The sequence below is a fragment of the Haemaphysalis longicornis genome, unplaced genomic scaffold (genome assembly GCF_048455015.1).
Source record: "Haemaphysalis longicornis isolate Haplotype H1 unplaced genomic scaffold, Haemaphysalis longicornis Haplotype H1 scaffold_56, whole genome shotgun sequence".
NCBI lineage: Eukaryota > Metazoa > Arthropoda > Arachnida > Ixodida > Ixodidae > Haemaphysalis > Haemaphysalis longicornis.
Genome location: NW_027526397.1, coordinates 1066312 through 1090178, shown reverse-complemented (window position 1 = coordinate 1090178; position 23867 = coordinate 1066312). Strand labels below are relative to the sequence as shown.

At 49.1% G+C, this 23867-nt stretch overlaps 1 protein-coding gene across 1 annotated transcript in view; it reads left to right on the top strand.

The window, feature by feature from the left end:
* LOC144140921 (dnaJ homolog subfamily C member 13-like) overlaps positions 1 to 23867 on the top strand; it is a 145269-nt gene that overhangs the window by 88782 nt on the left and 32620 nt on the right. Inside the window, exons 25-32 of the mRNA XM_077672421.1 lie at positions 1703 to 1781; positions 1868 to 2188; positions 3264 to 3635; positions 4718 to 4990; positions 5963 to 6079; positions 12219 to 12396; positions 15192 to 15283; positions 21480 to 21585. Of these exons, the coding sequence (XP_077528547.1) occupies positions 1703 to 1781; positions 1868 to 2188; positions 3264 to 3635; positions 4718 to 4990; positions 5963 to 6079; positions 12219 to 12396; positions 15192 to 15283; positions 21480 to 21585 (1538 nt within the window). The remainder of the gene's footprint in view (positions 1 to 1702; positions 1782 to 1867; positions 2189 to 3263; positions 3636 to 4717; positions 4991 to 5962; positions 6080 to 12218; positions 12397 to 15191; positions 15284 to 21479; positions 21586 to 23867) is intronic.

Here is a 23867-nt window from a genome sequence, read left to right as displayed (position 1 = left end):
GGCAAGATATACGTAATTAACCGGGAATGCCCGCGTTCATTTAGTTAGGAATGCTTGTTGGTTGGTTTTTGTGATAGTAAGCAAAAAAAAAAGTGGCAGTGCAACGCCGGCATGTGTGGGAGGAAAAGCAAGCACAGAAAGACAGAACTCCGCTGGCGCAGTTTCAGGCAGTGGGCATGCGACTGCTGCGAAGGCAGGAAATTTGAGTTGCATTGGGTGGTAGCAGTGAGCGGATAACGGTGCCACAGCCCGTTATGGGGAATCACTGCGCTGCACTTCCGACAGCTTTCACGTTGAGTGGAACGGCTTAGTAAAAAGCACCTATCAAATCCTTTCACTGCAGCAGCTGAAAGGAAGCCAGCGAACAGCGGCGGCATTGCTTGTGTGACAGCACGCGCACACACAAGAATGTCCGAACTTTCAAAACACCGGAAAGAGATCTTTCGCAGAGTTCCTAAGATGTCTGCAGAATGGTAATATCTAAACAGTAGTAGATCGTGGCTATACTTACTTTGGGGACATGCAGATTGACCATAACCTCAAAGTGTTTTAGATGTTGTGAAAAGTGTTGCAGGGTCCTTTTAAGGTGGGGACGTGGTTTCTACAGTAATTACAATCCAGCCCACTTACTGTAACAAACTCCATTGTCGCCCTGAATTCGTTCTGTACGTCCTCAGTTCGTAATGAGTGTAATAGCGCTTTGTGCATGCGATGCAGCAAGCATGTGACTAGCACACTGTTGCGGTCGCAAACATTACCTGCACAACACGTGGTACGGCCAGCCGGCCAGTTAGGGCGTTAGCTGCAGCAGTGAAGCTACGCAGGCAAGTTTGCCTCTCATGCGTCAGTCGTGAACTCCTGGGCCAAACAAAGTTACACATGCCAGAAAACAGCTAAACCCTGATGATACGACTTTTAAGGGACCGCGCGAAAGCGGTGTATGACCAGGGGGCCGTGTGACCGGTGTGCGAGTAAATGCCAGCCTAGTAGACTCTCTCACGCGACGGGTGGGCGAAGAACATGTTAACATGTTTTCGCGTGATTTGCGAACCTTCTGCTGAAATTGCAAGTTAAAACTATTTTGTGCCTCCCCCCCCCCCGCCCTCCCCCTCCATGGCATCCGAGCTAGCTCGCCAGCCAAGCACTGCGCGCTACGCGACCCCCGTGCAGTCCCATGCTATTTATAGCCCGCCAGCCTTGCGCGGGAGAGATAAGGCCGATGTGGTCGAGCAAATTGAAGGTGGGAAAGGCGAGTGTGAAACTGCCAAGGCCAGGCGAAACGAACGATAGTACGAGATGGCGATGGAAAAAAGGTGTCAAAGAATTGAGCGGAGCGACGCCACTTTGAAAGACCGATAAGCAGAACCAACCAATTGAAACACACGCTCACCTGCCGTCAGGACCATGAGGGACAGGCATCTGCTGACTTGTCTCGGTGCCAAGTGGGTGAGGGGCTGCATTCGAATCCGTTGCTTTTGACCCTCTCCTCCTTTCCTGGCTCCAAGCCAGACTGTTGTACGAATAGGTAGGCCTTTGTTCACATGATGCTTCGGATTAGACACCATCGAAGGGAAAATGTGCCTGGCAGTAGCGCCTGTCGCTATCTGGGGCTGGGCACGCTGTTCTGTCGGTACAGTACAACTTTTGAGCCCCGTTGAGTCCCGTGTGTTGTTGAGGCCGGTGCTCACCTTTCCTCGGGCAGGTCGGACGACTCGGTGATCCGGAGGGCCTACTTCCGGCTGGCGCAGAAGTACCACCCGGACAAGAACCCCGAGGGCAGGGTGAGCCGGCTGCTGCTGCCCCTCCTGTGGGCAGAAGACGCTGATGCAGTGGCTGGCCCCCTGCCCCTGATTGATTAAACACGCAGGACCAGTTTGAGAAGGTGAACAAGGCGTACGAGCTGCTGTCGGACAAGAGCCAGCGCTGCCTGGACGGGCCGGACCCGGTGAACCTGCAGCTGCTGCTCAAGACGCAGGCCATCCTGTTCAGCCGGCATGGGGCTGACCTGGAGCCGTACAAGTACGCGGGCTACGGCCTGCTGCTGCGCCTCATGGAGGCCGAGCTGGATGACCCCCAGCTGCGCAGCAAGGCCACCCCGCTGCTGGGCGTGGCCACCGAGACCGCCTGGCACACGCTGCGCTGCTCCCCGCTCAATGTCGAGGAGCTGCGCCGCGAGGGCGGCCTCCAGGTGCGTGTGACGTGAGGCGGCAGCTGCGGGTTTGTTCGTCCCCCGTGCTTGCGTACATGTGTGCTCGGGCAGCAGTTGTGGAACGAAAATTCAGAGCCTTTCCACTCTGCACGAGCGATGGGAGATCTTGATGTCCAGCCCCGACCTGTCGACGAAGCAAGAGCTCGCGTCCAGGGGCCAGGAGCTATTAGACTCGTATGGGACTTGTAAATAGGGTTCCACCCCATCTGACGCCTGCACGCATCACCTGAAATGGGCTCAACAAAAGTTCTCTCTCTCTCTCTCTCTCTCTCTCTCTCTCTGTATATATATATATATACACACACACACACACTCTGCAAAGCTGTAGATATGGTGGGTTTTGCTGTAGAGGATTTACATACTATCGTTATTGGGTCATGTTGGTGTTCTAAGCTGGCAAGTTGCTCTTGGTCCGGGAGGGATTCGCAGCTACTCGACGAGCTGGAACTTGAGGTGGCAACGGCGGCGGCTGCACGTTCAATGGCAGCGGAGTTTCATCGCTTTCGCGCCCATTCACGCTTCTGTGCATGTTGACACTCCTTCAATTGCTGCTGTTCTTCCTCTAAGTGAATGACGCATCCGTCCCATGGAGAGTTAAAAGTGCAACTGCTGATAAGAGTTGCTATCGCCGTTACCAGCCGATTGTGCAAATTGTGGAAGAGGCATCGATGGTGGCAAGGAGTGCAAAACTTGTCAAAAAGGCGGCGGCAGTGGCGAGGAGGAGTGTAGAACTGGTGCCGACTAAATTGTCGCCTCTGAAAGAGAAACTCAGCATCCTGCCATATACAGCTTTGCAGGTTGTGGAGGAAGTTTCTTGGGCGCATTTGCGTATCTGAGCACGGAGGTTTAATTTTGGGATATTATGTGCACTTGGTTCCAAGGAAAAATTTGTGCGTACCATATTTTTTAAGGGTGTGCGAATAGCGATTTTTGGTTTTCAAAGCAAGTGTGTAGTGAATAATGATTTTGTTCGAATAGTTGCAAATCGAAGCAAATATCTAATGATCTTCAATAAGAAAACCTAAATTTGCAATTGCACTTGCACGACGCGCAGTTGCTGGGGCGGTGCATCTCTCGGAGCGTGGAAATGCTGAGCCACAGCTCGGAGCGGGGCTCCCTGGAGGTGGAGGTGCTGACGCACGCGGGCCGCTGCCTGGCCGTGGCCGGGGGCTCGGCGGCATGCCGGCAGGCGCTGTGCGCCATCGACGGCCTGGCGCGGGACCTCTGCCGGGGCCTGTACTACGGCCACCTGCCTGAGCTGGGGCTGTCCCTGGTGCGGTGCGTGGGCGCCCTGGCGGCCGAGGGGGCCCTGCAGGGCTCCCTGCTGGGGGCGGGCGCCCTCTTCCACCTGCTGCTCACGGCCTTCCAGTACGACTACACGCTGCGCGAGGGCGGCGTCGAGGCCTCCATCGAGACCAACCAGCAGGCAAGAACCCTGTTGTTCGGCCCGAATGGCACGTTCGACTGTAATAGTTGGTCACACCGGCTTGCCAGTGACATCTGAAGCGGAACTCTCAGTTGTGTCCATTTCATGTCCACTTCAAAGTGAGCAAGCCGTAAAAGCAAGGCATTGGTTTTCATGCAAGTGCAACTACGTACGATTGAAGTGGACGCGCAATGGACATTTTTGAAATGGACACAACTCTGAATTCCTCTCCTGCACAAATAAATGTAATGCACATCACCCACACAAACCAGCTGTGGATAATGTGCAAGGAATGTAGTGTTCTGTTACAGTTACAGTGGCTTGGATGAAGTGCTATTGTTTTAACCTCGGAAAGCATGCATCCGTGGCAGTGTTGTCATGCAGGTGATGTGAATGACTTGAAACTTGCAGATGACCCCGCCTTGTTCAGAGGGGTGAATACATGTCAAGAATGGCCCAGGCTCTCCATTTGAAAAGCTCAGTCATAAGCAGCTTTCCGGACAATTTCAAAGCTTCCCACGGCGTGTTTAGGCACATTGCCCTAGCTGGTTGGGAGTTTAGGGTATGCAGTTTCATTTTGTGTATAGTAAAAACTCGTTATTTAACTTGTCTTGGTCCTTTTCCAGAACAAGTACAACTGCTTTAACAAATTACCCAAACCAATGTGGTCACTCTTTCCTTCAAACACACTATAAAGCATTGTTTTTTATTTCTTGGTTATGTCTATTCAAAGATAGCATTGAACAAAAAAAAGGAAAGAAGAAAGAAAACAAGGGCAGATACAAGATGAGAACAACTCGGAGCAGTTCTTATTGTCTTCTGAGTGTCCTTGTCCTTTTTTTCCCTGCGGTCTTTGAATCAAGTACCAACACGTCCAATTTTGCAATTCTGCACGTTAATGGTTACATCAAGGTTTGAGTGTGTGAGATTGTAAAGGCAGAGGATGTCTGAGCACGGGTTCTTTTCCATGGCGTGCTGCAACAGCCACTGCAAGAAAGCCAGGCCAGTTGGTGCATACTGGGATTGGCCCATGGGCCCCCGCAGTCAGTCATCAGTCCCCCCTGCCCTTTCCGTGCGTGCAGGAGGTGGCCAACCGTCTGGCCGAGGAGAGCGTGGAGGCGTGTGCGCGGCTGGCCGGCCTGGACGGGGCGTGCCCGCCGCACGACGGGGCGCGCAAGGCCCTGTCGGCGCTGCTGACGCCGTACCTGGCACGCAAGCTGGGCGTGCTGCCCGCGCCTGAGCTGCTGCGCATCCTGACGGCCAACACGGAGAACCCGTACCTCATCTGGGACAACGGCACCCGCGCCCAGCTCAAGGACTACCTGCTCGAGCAGCAGCGCTCGGTCGTGCGCTCGGTGAGGCCCCCCTCTCTTGGCCGGAAAGGCTCGCCTTCCTTCCTTCCATGGGGGGGAGCGATGGGGGTCAGCCACAGGTCAGGGAAAGCAAGCTCTCCACAGCTGGTTCTTGGTTTTAAGGGAAGTGACACTTCTTGTGGGGACCAACCCTTTTTCCCCTCGTGCTCAGCCATCAGCCCAGTGAGCTGTCAGGCATGAGCCACCCGGTTCCTCGCTCGCTCGGTTCCTCACTCGGTTCACTTTTGGCTCAATAAAACGTGCTGTCAGATTAGTTGGTACATACTGAAGACTGGGACGGTGGCAGGCGAGACAGGCGCTACTAACAACCTGTTAGTAGCGCCTGTCTCGTCTGCCACTGTCTTCGTCTTCTCTGCGCTGTTTTGGCCATAAGCTGCACAAGGAGCGAGGGATAGACGCCCCTTTATTAGCACAGAGGAGCTTCATTCCATGACTTTTCTTTTCATTTGCTCTGAAAGGCACCATTTTTCTGCGTAATAAGTCAGCTCTGCAACTATGAAGGGTTGTTTTGACTTCACGGGCTTCACTAAGCTTACTACACTCCACAGACTAACAAAACATCCTCATTCTTCTGGACGCAAAACTTCTCCAGGCTTAACTTTCACTAGGCTTTTGATTTCACATGACTCATGGGCCAACCGATCTTCTCACTAATTCAGTAAGGTGCGCAGTTGGTGCAGTCAGGCCATTTCAGACATGCTTTGTGCATCACAGGTAACATGACCAAATTATCAAGGAGATTGAAGAAGTGAAAACAGCACTTTTAAATTGATTTTTCTACTACACACATTCATGTTGACACACCCCGAGTGCTTAAAACATGGCCTAGGCACTCCAGACTCCCATCTGCTCGAGTAGTATCCCACAGTGCTTTGGAATAACCCGAGCGTGCGTTTAGTAGAGCCCGGTACCTGATGGCCACGTGGGGGCCTCTTGCTCTTCTTCTTTGCGCAGGGCGAGTGTGACGAATTGTACGGAGCCGGCTTTGTGTACAGCGCCCACAAGGAGGAGCTGGTGGTGGGCGAGATCTTCGTGCGCGTCTACAACGAGCAGCCTGGCTTTCCCCTCGAGGTGCGTCTCCTCCCCCTCCTCCTCCTCCTCCTCCTCCTCCTCCTCCTCCTCCTCCTCCTCCTCCTCGTGTTCTTCTTCTGGTTGGGCCAGGGCACTCTTCGCCACTGGCTTTTTCCATTGGGGCATGGCAACAGAATTTTAACCCTTTCAGCCCTGATTCTTTTATTTAAAGCAAAACAACGTTTTCTGTGTGTTTTCCTAAATTTCAGGGTCCCATAAGCCCCCAAACAAGAAATAGAGCTGGACGTTCAAAAAATGACAGACTTATTAATGAGGCAATTAATTACAATGAAAAATGTTATGTCAAGCAGAGACATCACTTTTGCATATTTTCCTAAACTTTATGACTACATGAACCTGCAAACAAAAATCAGCTTGCTAATGCACGTATTTATACATTTACAAGCTTGGCAATAAAACTCGGACCGCCATTTTTTTCAGCCTCCATGTCGTAATTTCGTCATCACCGCAGCTTCTTCTTCTTGGTAGCGCAGAGCTTCACTAAAATTAACAGTGATATCTATCGCAATAGGCATCAACGAAGAACAATTCACCAAAAAAGTAGCAGTTTTGGCTTCGTTCTCTATGTGCTAGAGCAGTAATTCTCAAATGGGGGTCCGCGGACTTCAGGGGGTCCGTAAGAGCATTTGAGGGGTCCGCGAAGCCTCCCTCGAAACTTTCCCCCCGCTATTCTTTTCTCGATTTTGCCAGCACCGGCTTGCAATTCAAAAAGGTGGCTTCGTCGCATTACATGTACGTTTAGTTTCTCCACGTAGCACATATTTGAACATCTCATTTTTGCACAACTCACTAGCTATGAGAAGGAAAAAAATACAGACCGAGAAAAGGCAGCGTATAGGTATTTAGAAGAATTTAAATTCAAGAGGAAGTTGTTTGACATTATGGCCCGCTTAGTGATTAAAGTCAAGCAGAAAAGGCGGGCATTGGATAAGTCTGTGGGCGACGTGAGCTGCAAGCGCAAATTGTTTGACATTATCACACCGATCAACGTATGCTCCATCGTAGGGTCCCCCATCACTTTCGGAAGACCGGAAGGGGTCCCCGGGGCAGTCATGGCTGAGAACCACTGTGCTAGAGGAACTTTTATGTGATGGCATCCATCGACACCACCAGGGCTGAAAGGGTTAACACCACTCAGTGCAGCTCCAGAAAATATATGTACTCAGAATAAGAACTGCACAGGAGCATGTGTCAGCAGCAGCATTTCTCATTTTTCTTTTCTTTCTTTCTTTTTTTTTTCCCTTAAGGGAAGGTTTTTCTTGGGTAGAAATCTTTTACTAATGCGCTCCCCTTCTACAGAAACAAACCGTGAGAATTCGAGCACTAGTGAAAGAAGAGACTACTTTGCATTTACAGTCAAATCACAGCGTAACAAAACTGATGCAATGCACAAGAAATTTCGTTAAAGCGAAAATTTCGTGGCGACAAAACCTTCCTTTTAACTCTTTCGCTACCGCCGGAAAATTGACTAATTTTAGGGGTCCAAGAAAACATTTTTTTTCCTGCTCAAAAATTGGTTAGGCACTAATGTCAGGAGCACAAAATGCAGATTATTTAACGGCATTTCCAATAATACCAGTTTTTTAAAGGTTTTTATATATCATAGTTGTAAAAAATATATCAAAACCAAAATTTTTGTCAAGTTGTCGAAAAAAAATGATAAAAAAGGAGTTGTTTATATCAAACCACCGGTAGTAGAAAAAAATGAGAATATACATTTTGTAGGAAAACATTTCAAAAACACGCCCTAGAAAAAATGTCGACTTGCGCGGAACAGTTTGTCAGATATAAAAAAAAAACGTTAGCATGCACGGTGCTCGTGTCATGCGGTGAAGCCCAACCTCCAATTCAAAATGTGCAATTTCGGGTGGTTTCCTGGAATAAATCTGGCGGTTTGTCATTATCAGAGGCACCAATTTGCCCCCACATAACGTAAAAACATCTTGTTAATGGCTGACTTTGCATTTACAGCGACCACAATATTTGGGACAAGCACGCGATGCGGAAAAAAACATGCATGAAGTTGAAAACGGAACGCCGTGGCTGACGCTTGTTGTCGTTCACCGTCAGTTATCTCTCAAAACATAAAGCTGAGCTTTATTATCATCTTCTTACTCGCAATTGTAGCCTTGCTCGCAAAAATGAGGTACGATGAGCTAGAATCGGGCCCTGCGATCTTTGCCCGAGTAGCAGTTGCGCGCTGAAAAAGATCAGCACAACGAGCCTCCTCTATTGCAGCGCCACCTAACATTTTTCAAATGAAACAGTACAAAAACTTATCAGAGACTCCGTCCGAATAGACAGTTCAACTAAGCAGCAACATTCGACATCCGGATATACCCTCGCGTGGAAACGAAACTGGAAGGCGAACAGCTGGCAGTGTAAGGCCGGTTTGAAGCGCTGTCCTCGGCGGAACAGATATCTGGCGACTGGGTGTGACCTTTTGACTTGCATCTGAAGTTCTTATCGCAGAAAGCGGGTTAGGGTGGGGAGAAATCAGGAGCGCCGTGCTTTGTTCGAGGATCAGTCGCGGATGAAGTTGGGTAACTGCGTAGTAGCGCTAAATATGAATTTCGCGATACAGAAACGAGACCGAAACTGTTGTAAACTGCTTGTGAATGGTATTGGGGTAAGTAGAACTACCACAGTACTTAGAACAACGTGCGCAAAGGCAATAAAACTGCCTAAAATCGTAAAGTAGCTTTGCAACCAGGCACTGCTTGACATTTTCAGCCGATTTCTGGGATTATTGCTGTCAGACCACAAACCTGACGATTGAAAATCGTTTGCTAGTTCCCCATTCACGCCCTGATAGCAAAAAACAAGCGCTGGTGCAGACTAATTACGAGTTGCACGCATTCTTCGTTGGTAGCCGTGACGCGCGATGACCACGCCCCTTTTCCACACCCAGGTGATTCAAAAGCGTGTCAAAAATCACGTTTCCGTTGCAAAAATGAAAACAAAACTGATTTTGAAAGGCCATTTTCTGATCTAACTCCGAACAGCTTTACTTGTTCGAGAAACGCCTGGAACGCTATGAAAAGGCGCTCCCAAAAGTATCGATCAAATTGATCGATTTTGATAGGCGCAGTAGCGAAAGAGTTAAGCGGCGAGATGGGGATTGAAGGCAATTTCTTCGTTTTTGGCCTAGAGTAATGAAATTTGGTAGGCACACTGGAAAACACTCCAAAGGGGGAAATTTAAAATTTCATGGTGATACCTCCAGTTATTTATTTTAACAGATTTACATGTTGCCCGCTCATGAAAAGCCTAGTGTGGTTTTTAAAGTCTGTGGGAAGTTGTGAATACTTTTCACTTGTAGTCAAAAGAAACTGCATGGTATGACAGCTTCACCTTTTTTTTAAACCCTTCATTTTTGTTTACATACATTTTCACTCATACCCAGTAGTACACAACTGACTTGGCCATAAATATCACAAAAAATTACAAGGCTCTAGAAGGAAAATGCAAGAATGTCATACCCGGCAGAACTCTACAAGGATTGAAATAAAACAGACGGGGTCAAAATTTTCCCAGTGGTTGCCATGCTATCCTTTCCACAGTTGACAGAACAGGTCAGTTAGCAGAGACATTCAAACTGCACTACCAGCATAGTCCTTGCTGTCCTTGCTTGGGGACAACCTCACAGACCTCTGCCATTTGCTTTGGTGCATCTGGGATGCCTTCCTGGCTCATTGGAGGTTTTTATGTGCAGGCCTTTAGACGGTACAAGTACCATTTTACAAGTACAAGTACAAGTACTATACAAGTACAGTACATTAATATTAGTGTACGATGCTGTTCAACTTGAGGTGAAAAAAGTAGGGGTGTGCGAATATCAATTTTTTAAGTTCGAAGCGAATTCGAATAATAAAAACAAAGTTCGAATCGAATCGAATATTTTTCGAATATTTTTCGAATACGAATACTTATTGTTTTTTGTAAAATTAAAGTTTTCACCATCTAGAGACACAATAACTGCAACTTTATTGCACAACAAATCATACAAAGTAAAATTAGAAATTACACAATACCATTGCACTCAACAGGTTAAGGTCTGCACTCACTTAAATGTTAACATGGAGAAAGGTTAACTGCTCGACATGTTCGCGGAGCAGTGACAACCTCCTGCTCGTCACGACTCCACCAGATACCGAAAACAGCTGCTCAGTTGAGACACTAGTGGCTGGCATACCCGAGCCCGTGCACATTGCCGCGCGCTGATACAGTAAAATCTCGATGATACCAATCTCGCGGGACCGTGAAAAATATTCGTATCATCCGAAATTCGTATGAACTAACACAGAACAAAAAATTGAGCGCTGAAAAAAGTTTTCGTTTATTTCTTTCCTTACTTTCACGTGAAAAATTCGTGATTTTTTCTGCTTTTTTTAACCCCCATGTTGCAAAGCAGTCCTTTCTGGAGCACGTAAAGCTTCGCGCTAGTCTCCTCACTCGCTGTGCCCAAGCTCGCTACACGCCGCAACTGTCAAGCGTGAACCGCATGGTGCGTTTTTGCACGCGATTCGCTCTCCTCGGCTCTGCGAGTGCTGTATTTTCACGCCCGCATCGACGATTTCGCGCCCGCGGTAGCGCCTACCTCGGTCAGAAAATGACGCACGACGCGCGCGGCAGAATGGAGGAGCCTGACTACTTGCGATGAGATCGAGACAGCCGGCTTGGCTCCGCCGGAGATCGTTAGGCTTAGCACCCCGGCAAATATTTTACGGGCGCTTTCTAGCGGCGCGGATGATGTTTTATAGTGCCGTTTTCGCGTGCATTATCAGCTCTTTTACCGCACAAGCAACTTCATGTCTCCCTTGAGCCGCATTTTAAAGAGCGATTAGAAACGGTCGCTCGAGCGCCCGCGCCACTTCGCGGCTGGAGCCGACGCCATGTTGACGCCGCCGGCCGCGCCGCGCGCAGCGTGGGGGTGGTTTCCCGGCGGTGTCAGCGCGCGTTGGACTTGCGCAGAGCGTTTTCGCGAGCAGAAAACAACAACACCGATACAGTCTGCGAAAGCACGTACCGTTCGCTGTGTATATGCTTCGCCACTTTGCTGCTGAGACACGCTCTGAATTTTTTTTTTGTTTTTAGTTTTGGGTGGTTCGAATATTTCGAACCATAAAAGTGTCATTCGAATCGAATCGAATACCAAAAAATTCGAATCGAATATTCGAAGTTTCGAATATTCGCACACCCCTAGAAAAAAGCTTTCTTACAGCACCGCCAAAATAGGCGATGTAAAGTGCCATTAAAAATGTAAAATTGAAAATGTTGCAGCCTTGCCATGTTTCTTATCATTTTAACGATGAAAATATTTGTAATCCCAGATGACATTGTATGAACGAAAGCAGTATTTGTAATCCCAGACTGTGTTGTGTGAACGAGTGTATAACCCCCGGCAAAGGTCGCTCAAAGTGAGGTGAGGGCAGATTGCATTAGCCCTCCCCTTAAAATCCTCGAGGCACACATTCACCTCAAGCGTAATTGGAGTAGCATTGCTGTGTTTAGCCACCTCACTATTGGCAATAAAAATTTCACTTCACAGACATTGGTTATTATTACTCGCACATTCATGCCGAATTTTCTGGAAAAAAAGTGGGTTCATTACGTGAGTAAATACGGTATGTTGTTTTTGATGAAGTCCATCTTTGGACCCACGCAACATCCCATAATCTGGCCCCTGTTCTCAAGCGTATCACTGTGATAGCATCACTGTTCACTACAACAGATCGAACGGCTAAACGGAAACCCAACCGATTGCAGAACCTAATCCAGGGAGAAAACATCGGCAAAACACACAGAGTACCTGAACTGCACACATGCTACGCAGTAGCAGCCGGTTCGGGTGGCAGCCACGTTTTTGTTGCCATAGTGTCACCTGATTGGAAAGGCCATTTGAGCGAACCCAGCTGGAGAGATGTGAATAGCTTGAGGACAGCAGGAATAGCGGCTTGCTGAGGAAGGAGGTTTAGAGATGCTCTTGTATTGTTGCAGCACCCTGCATGCCCTTCTGTTTGCATTGCCTGAGCAGTAAACAGAGAGAAAAGAAGATGCGCACTGTGCATTGTTGTTTCTCCTCCTCACCCCATCTGTTTCTTCTCGCTGTGTGCAGAACCCGCGGCAGTTTGCGCTGGACCTGCTGGACTTTGTGGGCTCCCAGGCGCAGTACCTGCACTCGGCCCGCTCCCTGGAGGACGTCAAGGGGGGCGACGACAGCAACAACGCCCCCCGCGTGGCCCAGACCCAGCAGGCCCTGGAGGCCCTGCACAACGTGCTGCGCAACCACCCCGGTACGCCGCCCCCCCCCCCCCCCCCCCCGTGCGTCTCTAGGCCCACAGGCAACGCTCCCAGCTGTTGCCTGGCAACTCATTCTCTGGCTCGCACAGCATTCTTTTACATTGGGACCGTGATCGTTGGGCTTCACACGTGACAGACGCTGTTCTGCAAGGTGGAGCAACTCGCGCTAAAAACAAGCGCAAAATGCATCCCCTGCAGCAAACTGGACATGGTGCGCAGTGAAGCACCATACAAAGTTGGCCGCCTACCTTCGGTAGCAGTGGCTGGCTTCCCCGCAGTGCACCTGTGCCTGCAGGGAAAGGTCATCAGCAGCTTTGTGCGGTGCTTCTGCCAGCAGGACGGCTCGTCCAAGAGCCTTCGGGGAGGTCCCGTATCAGGGTGTCTAGCGACCGGGAAAACCGGGAAAAGTCAGGGAATTTTGAGCCACCGGTAAAAGTCAGGAAATTGTCAGGGAATTTTTGAATCAAGTAGTACCAGTCAGGGAAAACCACTTTGGGGCCAGCCCACACAGTTTTAGAATAGGGAAAACCAGTGTTGGAGGCCCCCAAGAAGTTACCGAACACAACACGTTCGCGCGCGACGAAATCGTAAACCGCATGAAATGCTTTTTGGTTTTTCTGCAAGGGAAAACGCGGCGCGTACGCCCGAGGCGCGCTGATGCCGCCGCGCAAACCACCCGCACGGTGCGTGCCGAGCGGTAGGCGTTGGCAACATGGCGGCAGCACCGGCCGCGGAGTCGTTCGGTAGCTCCAACGGCCGCTTCTAACCGCTCTTTAAAATGCTACTCAAGGCACAAACGCACTTGCTTGTGCAGGAAAGGAGCCACCGCAGGCACGAAATCGTCGACGCGGCCGTGAAAATACCTCGCACGAATCGCGTGCAGAAACTCGCCGTGCGGTTCACGCAGCTGGCTTAGGTTGCTGGGTGCATTTGCGGCAGAGGGACGTCTAGGTGGTGCCCAAATCGCACGCAAAACGGGCTTTTTTTTAGCGAATTTTAAAAGGCAGTGCTTTTTGGGAGCTAATCTTGAAAGAACTTCCTTATGACATCAGGAGCCAGAATTACATAATCAAAAAGGAACATGGTTTAGCGCGAACCCAGTGAACCGCATGGGGTGTTTTCTGCTCGCGAAAACGCGCCGCGACCGTCACAGGCGCGCTGACGCTGCCGCGGAACTAGAGTTCCTTTATATATAGCTATATATATAGCTTATATATACAGCTATATAGAGGAACTCTGCGCGGAACTGCCCGCACGCTGCGCGGGGTGCTGCCGGCGGCGGCAACATGGCGGTGGCTTCGACCGCGAAGTGGTGACGGGAGTTCGAGCGACCGCTTCTAAGCGCTCTCTATAATGCCGCACAAGGCACGCACGGAGTTGCTTGTGAGGTAAAAGAGCTTATAATGTGGGAGAAAATGGTACAATAAAACATCATCCGCGCCGCTACTGAAAGGGCCCATGCAATACCTGCCGGCGTGGTAAGCCTTAACATCTCTGGCGGAGCCAGCCGGCTGCCTCGAGAGCTTCGAAACTGCCGCCATGAGGCGCGCGGCTCCCCATTGGCGCAAGTCGTCAGGCTCCTCCCACTGCCGCGCGCGACGCGCGTCATTTTCTGAGCGAGGCAGAAGCTGCCGCGCGCGCGAATCGTCGACGCGGGCGTCAAAAAATCGCACGCACAACGCACCATGCTGTTCACGTCGCATGTCAAGCCAGGACAATCAAGAAAAAAAGCAAAAGGTGCTTGCTGAAGCGCAACTTGAAGCTTCTATCCCGCAAGATGAAATAAACTATCTAAAGCCGTAACTGAAGGCAAGCAAACCTCAAACAACAAACTGCAATTAATCAAAGTGGATTTTGAGAATTAGGGCACTTGCAACAAATGTGTTTTTCCATATGATAGAATGTGTTTTCTCTACGCTTTTTATATGCTTCACGGACCGTTTCCACAAAATGGCGCGTGTTGTATTGGTCAGGGAATTTCAACTAAAATGGTCATGGAAAACCTGGAAAAGTCAGGGAAATTGAATTGGGCAATTTGCTAGACACCCTGCGTATCCTCACTTCCAGCCGACAACACACATTCATGGTGTGGCTAATCACAGGATGACGAAGCACCTGCTGGATGAGAAGGCTGCTGCGCTGCTTTGCGTACTTGCAGGCTTTGCAATACTTTGGTAGCAATCTTTTTGCTTTGTATTTAGGACATTTGGAAGAACTACCTATACACTTAAAAATGCCTGGGGACCAAACAAACCAGCAGGAATGGTCTGCTGTAACCGGAAGTCCGTTGTTGCCAGATCCACTGCATTGAGCATGGTCTGTATATCAAAACCAGGCAGGGCACGAGAGGTGCAAGCAAGAGGCGAGAAAATGCTCGATTTTTTGCCACCCTCGGCGAAAGCCACCCTGATGCAAGAGCACCATGGCACTGGTTAGTTCCTGCCACTGTCGTAAGAATGGCTGTTTGAACCGCACACTTCTGCAAGTTGTTTTTTGAAAAGTGGGTGGACGAAGTTGTGCCGCGTTTCCTCTCCCTCGTCCTCAAAATGAAAGCGACCATCGTTGCAGCTCAGACGCCCCCTCTGTGCTGCAACCAGGTGAGCACGCTGGTTAGGGTCTTCCCCAGCAGGAGTGGCTGGCACAGAGCCCAACGTGGGGCACCTTGTTTGAGCCGCCTATTGGAAAACAAAGGAGCAAGCTGGAAGCTGCACATCTGCTCTGTGCAGCCACTCCTCACTCTCGCTCTCACCCCTCCCCTTCTCCCCTCTCCTTTTCTGTGTGCATGCAGGCCTGGAGAGCCTGTGCGTGGGCCACTTCCGGCTGCTGTTCTGCCTGCTCAGCCTGGACGGCTGCCGGGGCTTGCAGGCGGTCACAGTGCAGGTGAGCTGCTGCCGCTGCCGAGTGTGTGTGTGCGCGTTTCATGGCGGATAAGGGGGGAGGTGGGGATCGGAACAAAGTTCTCATTTCTTGGCGCAGTGTAATGAAATTTGGTAAGCACCTTCGAAAGCACTCCAAATGGTTATATGAAAAGTTTCATAATGACACCTTCAGTGTTTTTTGTGTTACGGAGATTTGCAGGTAGCGTGCTCGTGGAAAGCCTAGTGAAGTGACGAAACATGGTAGGAAGTTCTGAAGGCTTTTAAATTGTAGTTGAAAGAACACTACAGGGTATGACATTCTTTGAATTCTTTTTAACTCTTTCGTGACCGCAGGAAAATCGACCGATTTTGAGGGGTCTAAGAAAACATTTTTTTTTTCTGCTAAAAGAATTGGTTAGGCGTTAATTACTGGTACACAAAATGCAGATTATTCTTGCCCTCACTCTTGCCCTCGCTCTAGTAACACCAGTTTTTCAAAATTTTTTCATACATCATAATTGAGAAAAAAATATCAAAATCGAAATTTTTGTCAAGTTGTCGAAGAAAATGATAAGAATGGAGTTGTTTTAACAAACCACCGATAGTAGAAAAAAATTACAGTATACATTTTGTAGGGAAACATTTCGAAAACACGCCTTAGAAAAATGACGACTTGCGCGGAACCATTTGTCAGATATTAGAAAAAATGTTAGCATGCGTGGTGCCTATGCCATGCGGTGAAGCCCAACCTCCATTTTAAAATGTGCAATTTTGGGTGGTTCCCTGGAAGAAATCTGGAAGTTTGACATTATCAGAGGCACCCACATAATGTAAAAGCATCTTGTCAATCACTGGGTTTGCATTTACAGCAAGCACAATATTTGGGACAAGCACGCGATGCGGAAAAACATGCGTGAAGTTGAAAACAGAACTCTGTGGTTGATGCTTGTTGACGTTCACGGTCAGTTATCTCTCAAAACATAAAGTTCAGCTTTATTATCATATTCTGACTCGCAATTGTAGCCTAGCTTGCTGGAATGAGGTGCAATGCGCTAGAATCGTGCCCTGCAAACTTTGGCCGAGTAGCTGTTGCGCGATAAAAAAGATCAGCACAACGAGCCTCCTCCATTGCAGCGCCACCTGACACTTTTGAAATGAAAGGGTACAAAAACTTATCGAAGACTCCGTCCGAATAGACCAATAGACAGTTCAACTAAGCAGCAACACTAGACCCCCGGAGATACCCTCGTATGGAAACGAAACTGGAAGGCGAACAGCTGGCAGTGTAAGGCCGATTTGAAGCGCTATCCTCGTCGGAACAGATATCTGGTGACTGGGTGTGATCTTTTGACTTGCATCTGAAGTTCTTATCGCAGAAATCGGGTTAGGGTGGGGGGAAATCAGGAGCAGCGTGCTTTGTTCGGGGATCAGTCGCAGACGCTCAAGGCGCCATGGCAGGTAGCCTTGAAGTTGGGTAACAGCGTAGTAGCGCTAAATATGAATTTTGCTATGAAGAAACGAAACCGAAACTGTAGTAAACTGTTAGCGAGTGGTCCTGGGGTAAGTAGAACTACCACACAACTTAGAACAATGTGCGCAAAGGCAATAAAACTGCCTAAAATTATAAAGTAGCTTTGCAAACAGGCACTGCTTGACGTTTTCAGCCGATTTCTGGGATTATTATTGTCAGAGTGCAAATCTGACGGTCGAAAATCGTTTGCTGGTTCATCATTCATGCCCTGATAACAAAAAACAAACGCTGATGCAGAATAATTACGAGTGGCACACATTCTTCTGTGGTAGGAGTGACGCACGGTGACCACGCCCCTTTTCCACACCCAGGTGACTCAAACGGGTGTCATTATTCACGTTTTTGTTGCAAAAATAAAAACAAAACTGATTTTGAACGGGCATTTTCTGAGCTGACTCTAAATAGCTTTACTTGTTCCAGGAATGCCTGGAACGCTACGAAAAGGAGCTGCCAAGGTATCATTCACAATGAACGATTCTGAATGGGCACGGTCACGAAAGAGTGAAACACTGTTTTTTTTTTTTAATAGCGTTATTTTCTCCTGTAACCATTGGACACAACTAGCATTGGCATAAATACTAAATAAAAAAATAACAAGGCCCTATATTGAAAATCAGGAAATGTGACACCCTGCGGAACACTTCAAGGATTCAAAAAAAAAAAAAAAAAACATGAACAAAATATGTCTAGTGGTTGTGGTGGTATCCTCTCCATGAGCAACAGGGAATGCCTGCAATGCACTTTTGAGAAATGGCTCTCAAAGTTTACGGAGCACTTGATGTCCTTTAAAAGGCACCGGATGCATAGTCCTTACTGTCCTTGCTAGAGAATGACCATTGGGCTTTTGCCCCTTGATCGGATGTGACGCCACAAAAATGGGTGTTTTTCGGTCATAGCGATCGGTTTTGTTTCCTCCTCCATTGAATAAATCATTTTTTAGCGCCTTTCGACGTCGTTTTTCGGCACGATATTTTTATACAGCATAGAATAAGAGTTTTCAAAGCCAAGGCGGGCAGTTTCCAAAAATGAATTTTTTTTTCTTTTTTTCGGCGATTTCCGCAACCCAATCCCCGTGTCCCCGGTAAGGGGGGACATGGCTCTGAAAACTATTTCTTTTAATGTTTACCGTATTTACTCGCATAATTTGCGCACCCGTAAGTTTTTTTCCAAGTTTAGAGAAAAAAATTTCACTCACATATTTTGCGCTCCCTGTCTCGCCCAAGAGAACCCATTGGCACGTGCGCACAAACAAGCACGCTTTGGACGGCGGCATGGCGCATGGGGGAGTAGTGATACACGATGCTGTGCGCCAATAGTCCCTTCATTCTTTTCTCACTTCTTCCCTTCTCCGTGTCTGCGTGCGCCTCCACTCCGCCCCTCCGTGACGGAGCGCAGGCAAGGAGGAACATCCATGCGCCCTACCCGGTTACATTCCCCTGCTCTGCCCTTCCCGACACATGCACACCCTTCCTCTCGTCCTTCCGCTGGGAGTCGAAACTGCTCGAGTGTGTGCCTTCCTCCTCCTTTCCTTTCTTTTGCGCCGTTAGAACTCGCACACAACACACACAAAGGCAGACGCGGAGTCGGAAGCACTAATTTCTACATCGGAGGTGTGAGAGGGCGTATCAGCCCTGCCGCGGTGTCGCCTTGCCGCCTCTTCTTTCCTGCGTTCGTGCTGCGAGAGAATCCTCTGCCCCTTTCATGCGTGCGCACTGCGACGGAATCCTCCCTTTGTGTTCACGTTTTGCCGTCGCCGTCAGTCAGTCACCTTTTGCTACAGTAGCGATGGGCTACAATAACTATACAACGAAATTCAAACTCGGTGTCATTGAGTTTGCTGAGAAAAAAGGGAACCGTGCCGCCGCAAAGCACTTCACAACGTGAACGAGAGCTACGTGTGGTATTGGAAGAAGCAGAAGAGTTCCCTCCAAAATACCAAACCTGGAAGGAGGGCGTTTCGGGGACCAAAGCAAGGAAAGTTTCCTGCCATGGAAGAAGAGCTGTTGTAGTATGTTCGACAGATGAGGTCGTCCTGTCTTGCCATGTCGTGCGAGATGCTACAGTTTGAAGCAAGGAAGATTGCGCACGAGAAAGGGATCCCTGCTGCGGCATTCAGGGCGAGCAGAGGCTGGGTGACGCGCTTCATGAGACGCCACCAACTGTCTCTCAGACGGAGAACGACCCTTTGCCAGCGGTTACCGCAGGACTACGAGGAGAAAATTGTGTTGTTTCACCGCTTCGTGATTGGATTACGCCGAACGGGGAACTTCATGTCCCAGATTGGGAACGCTGACGAAACGCCACTGACGTTCGACATGCCGCCCAACACCACAGTGAGTGAGAAAGGCGTCTCGTCTGTGCCCATCAAGACCACTGGCTGCGAAAAACAATGCTGCTTGGTGATGCTTGCCGTGACAGCGGATGGCCGCAAACTGCCGCCCTTCGTCATCTTCAAGAGGAAGACATTGCCCAAAATGAAGCTGGGGGCCCGCATTCACATCCGTGCTCAAGAAAACGGGTGGATGAACGAGGAGCTGATGCAGGACTGGATCGACACTGTCTGGGGCAAGAGACCGGGGGCTTTGCTGCGACTGCCATCGCTGTTGGTGGTCGACAGCTTCAAAGGGCATCTTGTGGACAGTGTGAAGGAGAAGTTGGGTGACATGCGGACCCACCTGGCCGTTATTCCGGGTGGCCTAACATCTGTCCTGCAGCCCTTGGATGTGTCGGTCAACAAACCCTTCAAGGACTACGTGCGCAAGATGTACGTCGAGTGGATGGCCAGCAGAGAGCACGGGCTCACTCCCACTGGGAGGGTAAAGCGACCGCCACTGGAGACGGTCTGCAAGTGGATCGTGGCAGCGTGGGACATGGTCTCACCCAGCATCGTGGAGCACAGCTTCAAAAAGACGGGGCTGTCGAATGCACTCGACGGAACTGAGGACGATGCGCTTTGGGAGGGCAGTGATGGCGGCCGTGACGACGACTCGGAGTCGGATTTCGCGACGAGCGATTCTGACTAGACCACAACCAGACTGGACTTTTGTAGGTACTTTTGACTGTGTACTTTCAACTACTTTTCTGTGTACTTTTGACTGTGTACGCGTTTAAATAAACGAGTATCGTTCGCTTTTGCTATCATACTCGATTTTCTCTTATTTGTATAGTCCGCGTTAGGACCGCTTACACGTTATTTTGGACTTTTCGCAGTATACCCGCGTAATTTGCGCACCCCCTTTTTGAGGCCCTAAATTCGCGAAAAAAAGTGCGCAAATTACGCGAGTAATTATAGTAAGTAAACTCTGTGAAACTTGTCAGTCTCACTGCTTTTCCCCCACTGATATCAAATATGGCATTATTTTTTAGATGCAGAGCATCTCATTCACTCGCCTTGTCCCTCCGGCTTCGTCGGCGTTGTCCGCCCCTCCGCCATTCTCCTCGTCGCGCCAGCTGCGCTCTCCGCCGCTCACCCCCTCTCCTCTCCGATAGCGAACACTCTCTCGCGAGGGGCATGGGCATTGGATTGGATTGGATTGGATTAAAGTGGATTGTATTGGATTGTGTTGCGTCATAGCCACAGCACGTTGCGTCATAGCCGCGGCAGACGCGCTGAAGCTGGCGCATGTGCAGTACTCTCTCTTCCGCGGTTTCCTCTCCTTCGGGCACGCTGCGCATATAACCCGTGTGCCGTTCTCCGGCGAAGCAACATCCACGCTTGGCTCAAACACCTAGAGTCCACGCCGCTTTACAAGTACGCCAACGTCGTCATCGACTGGGTCCGGCTTACGCAGTCCCCTCAACGTTATGCGCGTTGTAAAATGCGGTCCCTTCGCCGCTCCGCCTATGCGTCGCATCTACACAGGGGTTCCCGTGAGGGGAGGTGGGAGTTTTTTAGTTGGTCAATTAGTTCCCGAGATAATTAGAGGTAATTAGCCATTTTTGGAGGGACATTAGACAAAACAGTGTTAGTCATGAAACTGTAATCTTTACATTTTCTAATACTATGAAGAGTGGTGAATGCAATAAGAGAAGCGGTTTCTTGATGCACCGCTTGGAACTAATTTTACAGCTTTTTAAACTTCAGTGCTTGAAGTGGGCACTCAAAATGGTTCCTTGCCACTGGTGTTTAATATGAGCTGTAAAATTAGTTCCAAGCGATGCATCGAGAAACAGATTGTCTTATTGCACTCCCCAGGGTTCATAGTGTCGGAAAATGTACTAGTGTTGGAAAATGGAAAAGCAATGACTTGAATGTGTTATGACCAACACTGTCTTGTCTATTGTTCCTCCAAAAATGGCTAACTACCTCTAATCATCTCGGGAACTAATTGACCAGCTAAAAAATAAGGCCATATTTGATATCAGTGGGGGAAAAGCAGCGAGACTGACAAGTTTCACAGAGTTGAAGTTTTTTTAAGAGCAGTGTCTTCCCCTTAAATGCCATGTGGTTTGTCATGTAGCTGCACAGGGGACGCTCGCAGTCAGGTTTCTCTGACTTCCCCCCCACCCCGTGCTTTGGAGCGATGCTGTTTTTCCCGACACCCTGGCCGTGCTCCGAGTTGTGTGAAGTAGACCCGAGGAACTGTCAAGCTATAAGCAGGGTACACAATGCAGCAGTGAAAGGTGTCAATGCACTGCATCCGAGTTCTGGTCTGTGCCCTGCTGAGGGTCCGCGGGTGCCGTGCAGGTGATCCAGGCGCTGACGGGGAGCCAGGAGTGCGTGAACGACATTGCCCACTCGGAGGTGCTCGTCTACCTGCTCCTCGTACTGGTCACCTTCAAGAGCGCCCAGCGTGAGTGCTGCTGCCCCGCCGGTGCTCCGCTTCCAACGTCTCCCACTCGAGCCTCTCTCTCCTTTCCCCAAAGCTTTTTTTGCCCCCACAGCACCACAGGTGCACCCGGATTGTATACTGTTATCAACACTGACAGTGTCTGTGGTTCGTTAGCGACATCGTGTGTCTGCCCTCAAGTAGAGCTGTGCACCAATGCCAAATTTGGGGCTGCAGATTTCTTGCTTTAGTGTGTGTAGGTGTTCAAAAACATGGCTGCTACAAAAAAAAGAAAACAATGACTTGGAAGTCAGGATTTGGTGCATCTGAGTGAGCGAGAAAATGGTACAAAAAGTAAGATTGAGGGGGAGTCGCCTGATCACTTGTGATACGGACTTAAACAGCACTGTGTATCAATACGAAGAGTTTTGCAAATGCATGGACATGTTCCTAACAGCCTAGTTTGCTTGCTTTAGAAATTAATGGCTTCTTTACAGAGACACAAAAGAAACAAGAAACGCATTTTGGTTTATCCGGTTTTAATTAACTAGATGGCACTAGCTTTCTGGCAAGCAAGTTTTATTTGTTTATTTCAGTACAGAAGTGGCGTATCTCTAAAATAAGCAAGCTATTCCGTTGTGAATATTTGTGCGTGTTTGTAAAGCTTTTCGTATTGGGGCTACAGTGTCTTTATCTTCAAACGGGCCATGAAGACAAAACACATGTTTGGTTCGTTCAAACGATTGCTTCGTCAGAATCATACTGACACCACTTTTAACACACACTTCACTTAAGCACACTGGTCTTTGAAACTTTTTTTTTTTTTGTTTTCCAACCAATTTTCATGAAACTTTATGGGCTTGTTCAGATTTTTTAGCTGATTTCAAATATCCAATTAGTTTTAATGTAACACATTTAGTTTTCGAGATAATTAGAAATCTTTCTTGATTGTTCTTGAGAACAATGGAAAAAAAACTAATCAATAAAAAATTACAAGCAAGGCATGAATAGATACTAGAAGTTGTGTAGAAGGTTGTATGGGAAGCAGTTTTTTTGTTTTACAATCACATACAAGTTTCCATCAATTCTGACTTTTAGGTTGGAAGTACTGCTGCTAACCAATTAAAAATAATGCTAATTAAACAATTACTGAAACACAAAATGCAAAATCTGCTTCCCATACCACATGGTTTAAACATTCAGCTTCCTGCTAAAAGAAAAATTATCATTCTAGCTGCACTACGTGCTGAGGTATGCCTCTCGAGAAGTTCCTATACGTCAAAAATATGCATTTTGAGAAAATGGCAAAAAACGTAGCGGTGCTATGTTTAATGCAAACAATAGAAGGTGGAGTACTTTTTTTGCACGAAACAACTAGTAGGCCCCTGCAGCATAGTCATCTTGACTGCTGGCACCACCCAGGTGCCTCTTCTTGAGGGTCCGCTGCACATTTTCTGCGGATGTCCGCCTGCGGGAAGAGTCCTTGGTTCGCCGGCGGTCCTTTTCGGCCATGCGTGGGCTGCTTAGTGCGCCAACGGTCATGTTGAGCTCCTGCAGGATCTTTGATGATGCCAACTGGCTTCCGGCATTGAATCGCATCACAGCCTCTGCGACCGCAGCTTCCACACTGTGAAGCGATGCGTGGCGCTCCTTGGGAGCCAGCGACCATATCACTGAGTGAAGACTCTCATTGCTGTTTTGCGTCTTGCCGCGCTGGCACCGCTCAAGCAGCTTGTGGTCCGCCATCCGTTCATACACAGGAAGCAAGGCCTCGCAGACGTGGGGGGGCAGGTTGTAGCGGTGCTTGGGGGCTGGCTCCCCTTTGGCCTTGGCAGCGTTCTGGCAGCACCACTAGTCAGGACCAGTGGGGCAGAGGCTGTGGTTCGACACTGCATCATTGGATGTCACGTGATAGTACGTGGCCATCACAGCCTTGTGCATGGCTGGCACGTCCCCTTTGTGGGACTTGATAGCCCAGCCATAGTAGGACGTCAGCTTGTTGATCAGGTCGCCAGTCAGCCGCCCCCTACCACTGAGGCTCTCTGAGCCAGCTGGCCTCTGCTTTGGGAGGTTGCGCAGTTGAGTGCCCATTCTCTTCTGCATGTGGTTCACGCACTCCTCTTTGAGGATCTTAATGAAACCATAAACATCTGCATCCCTCAAAAAAGCGAGGTAGGTGCGGCAGTCACCATCTGAAACCACTGTGGTGTACCTGAGCTTATGACGCTCCCACGACCTCTGAAAGAGAATGAGGGCAGCCTCCACTTCCATTTCCCCAGCTTTTTTGGTGGTGTTTCTCTGGCAGA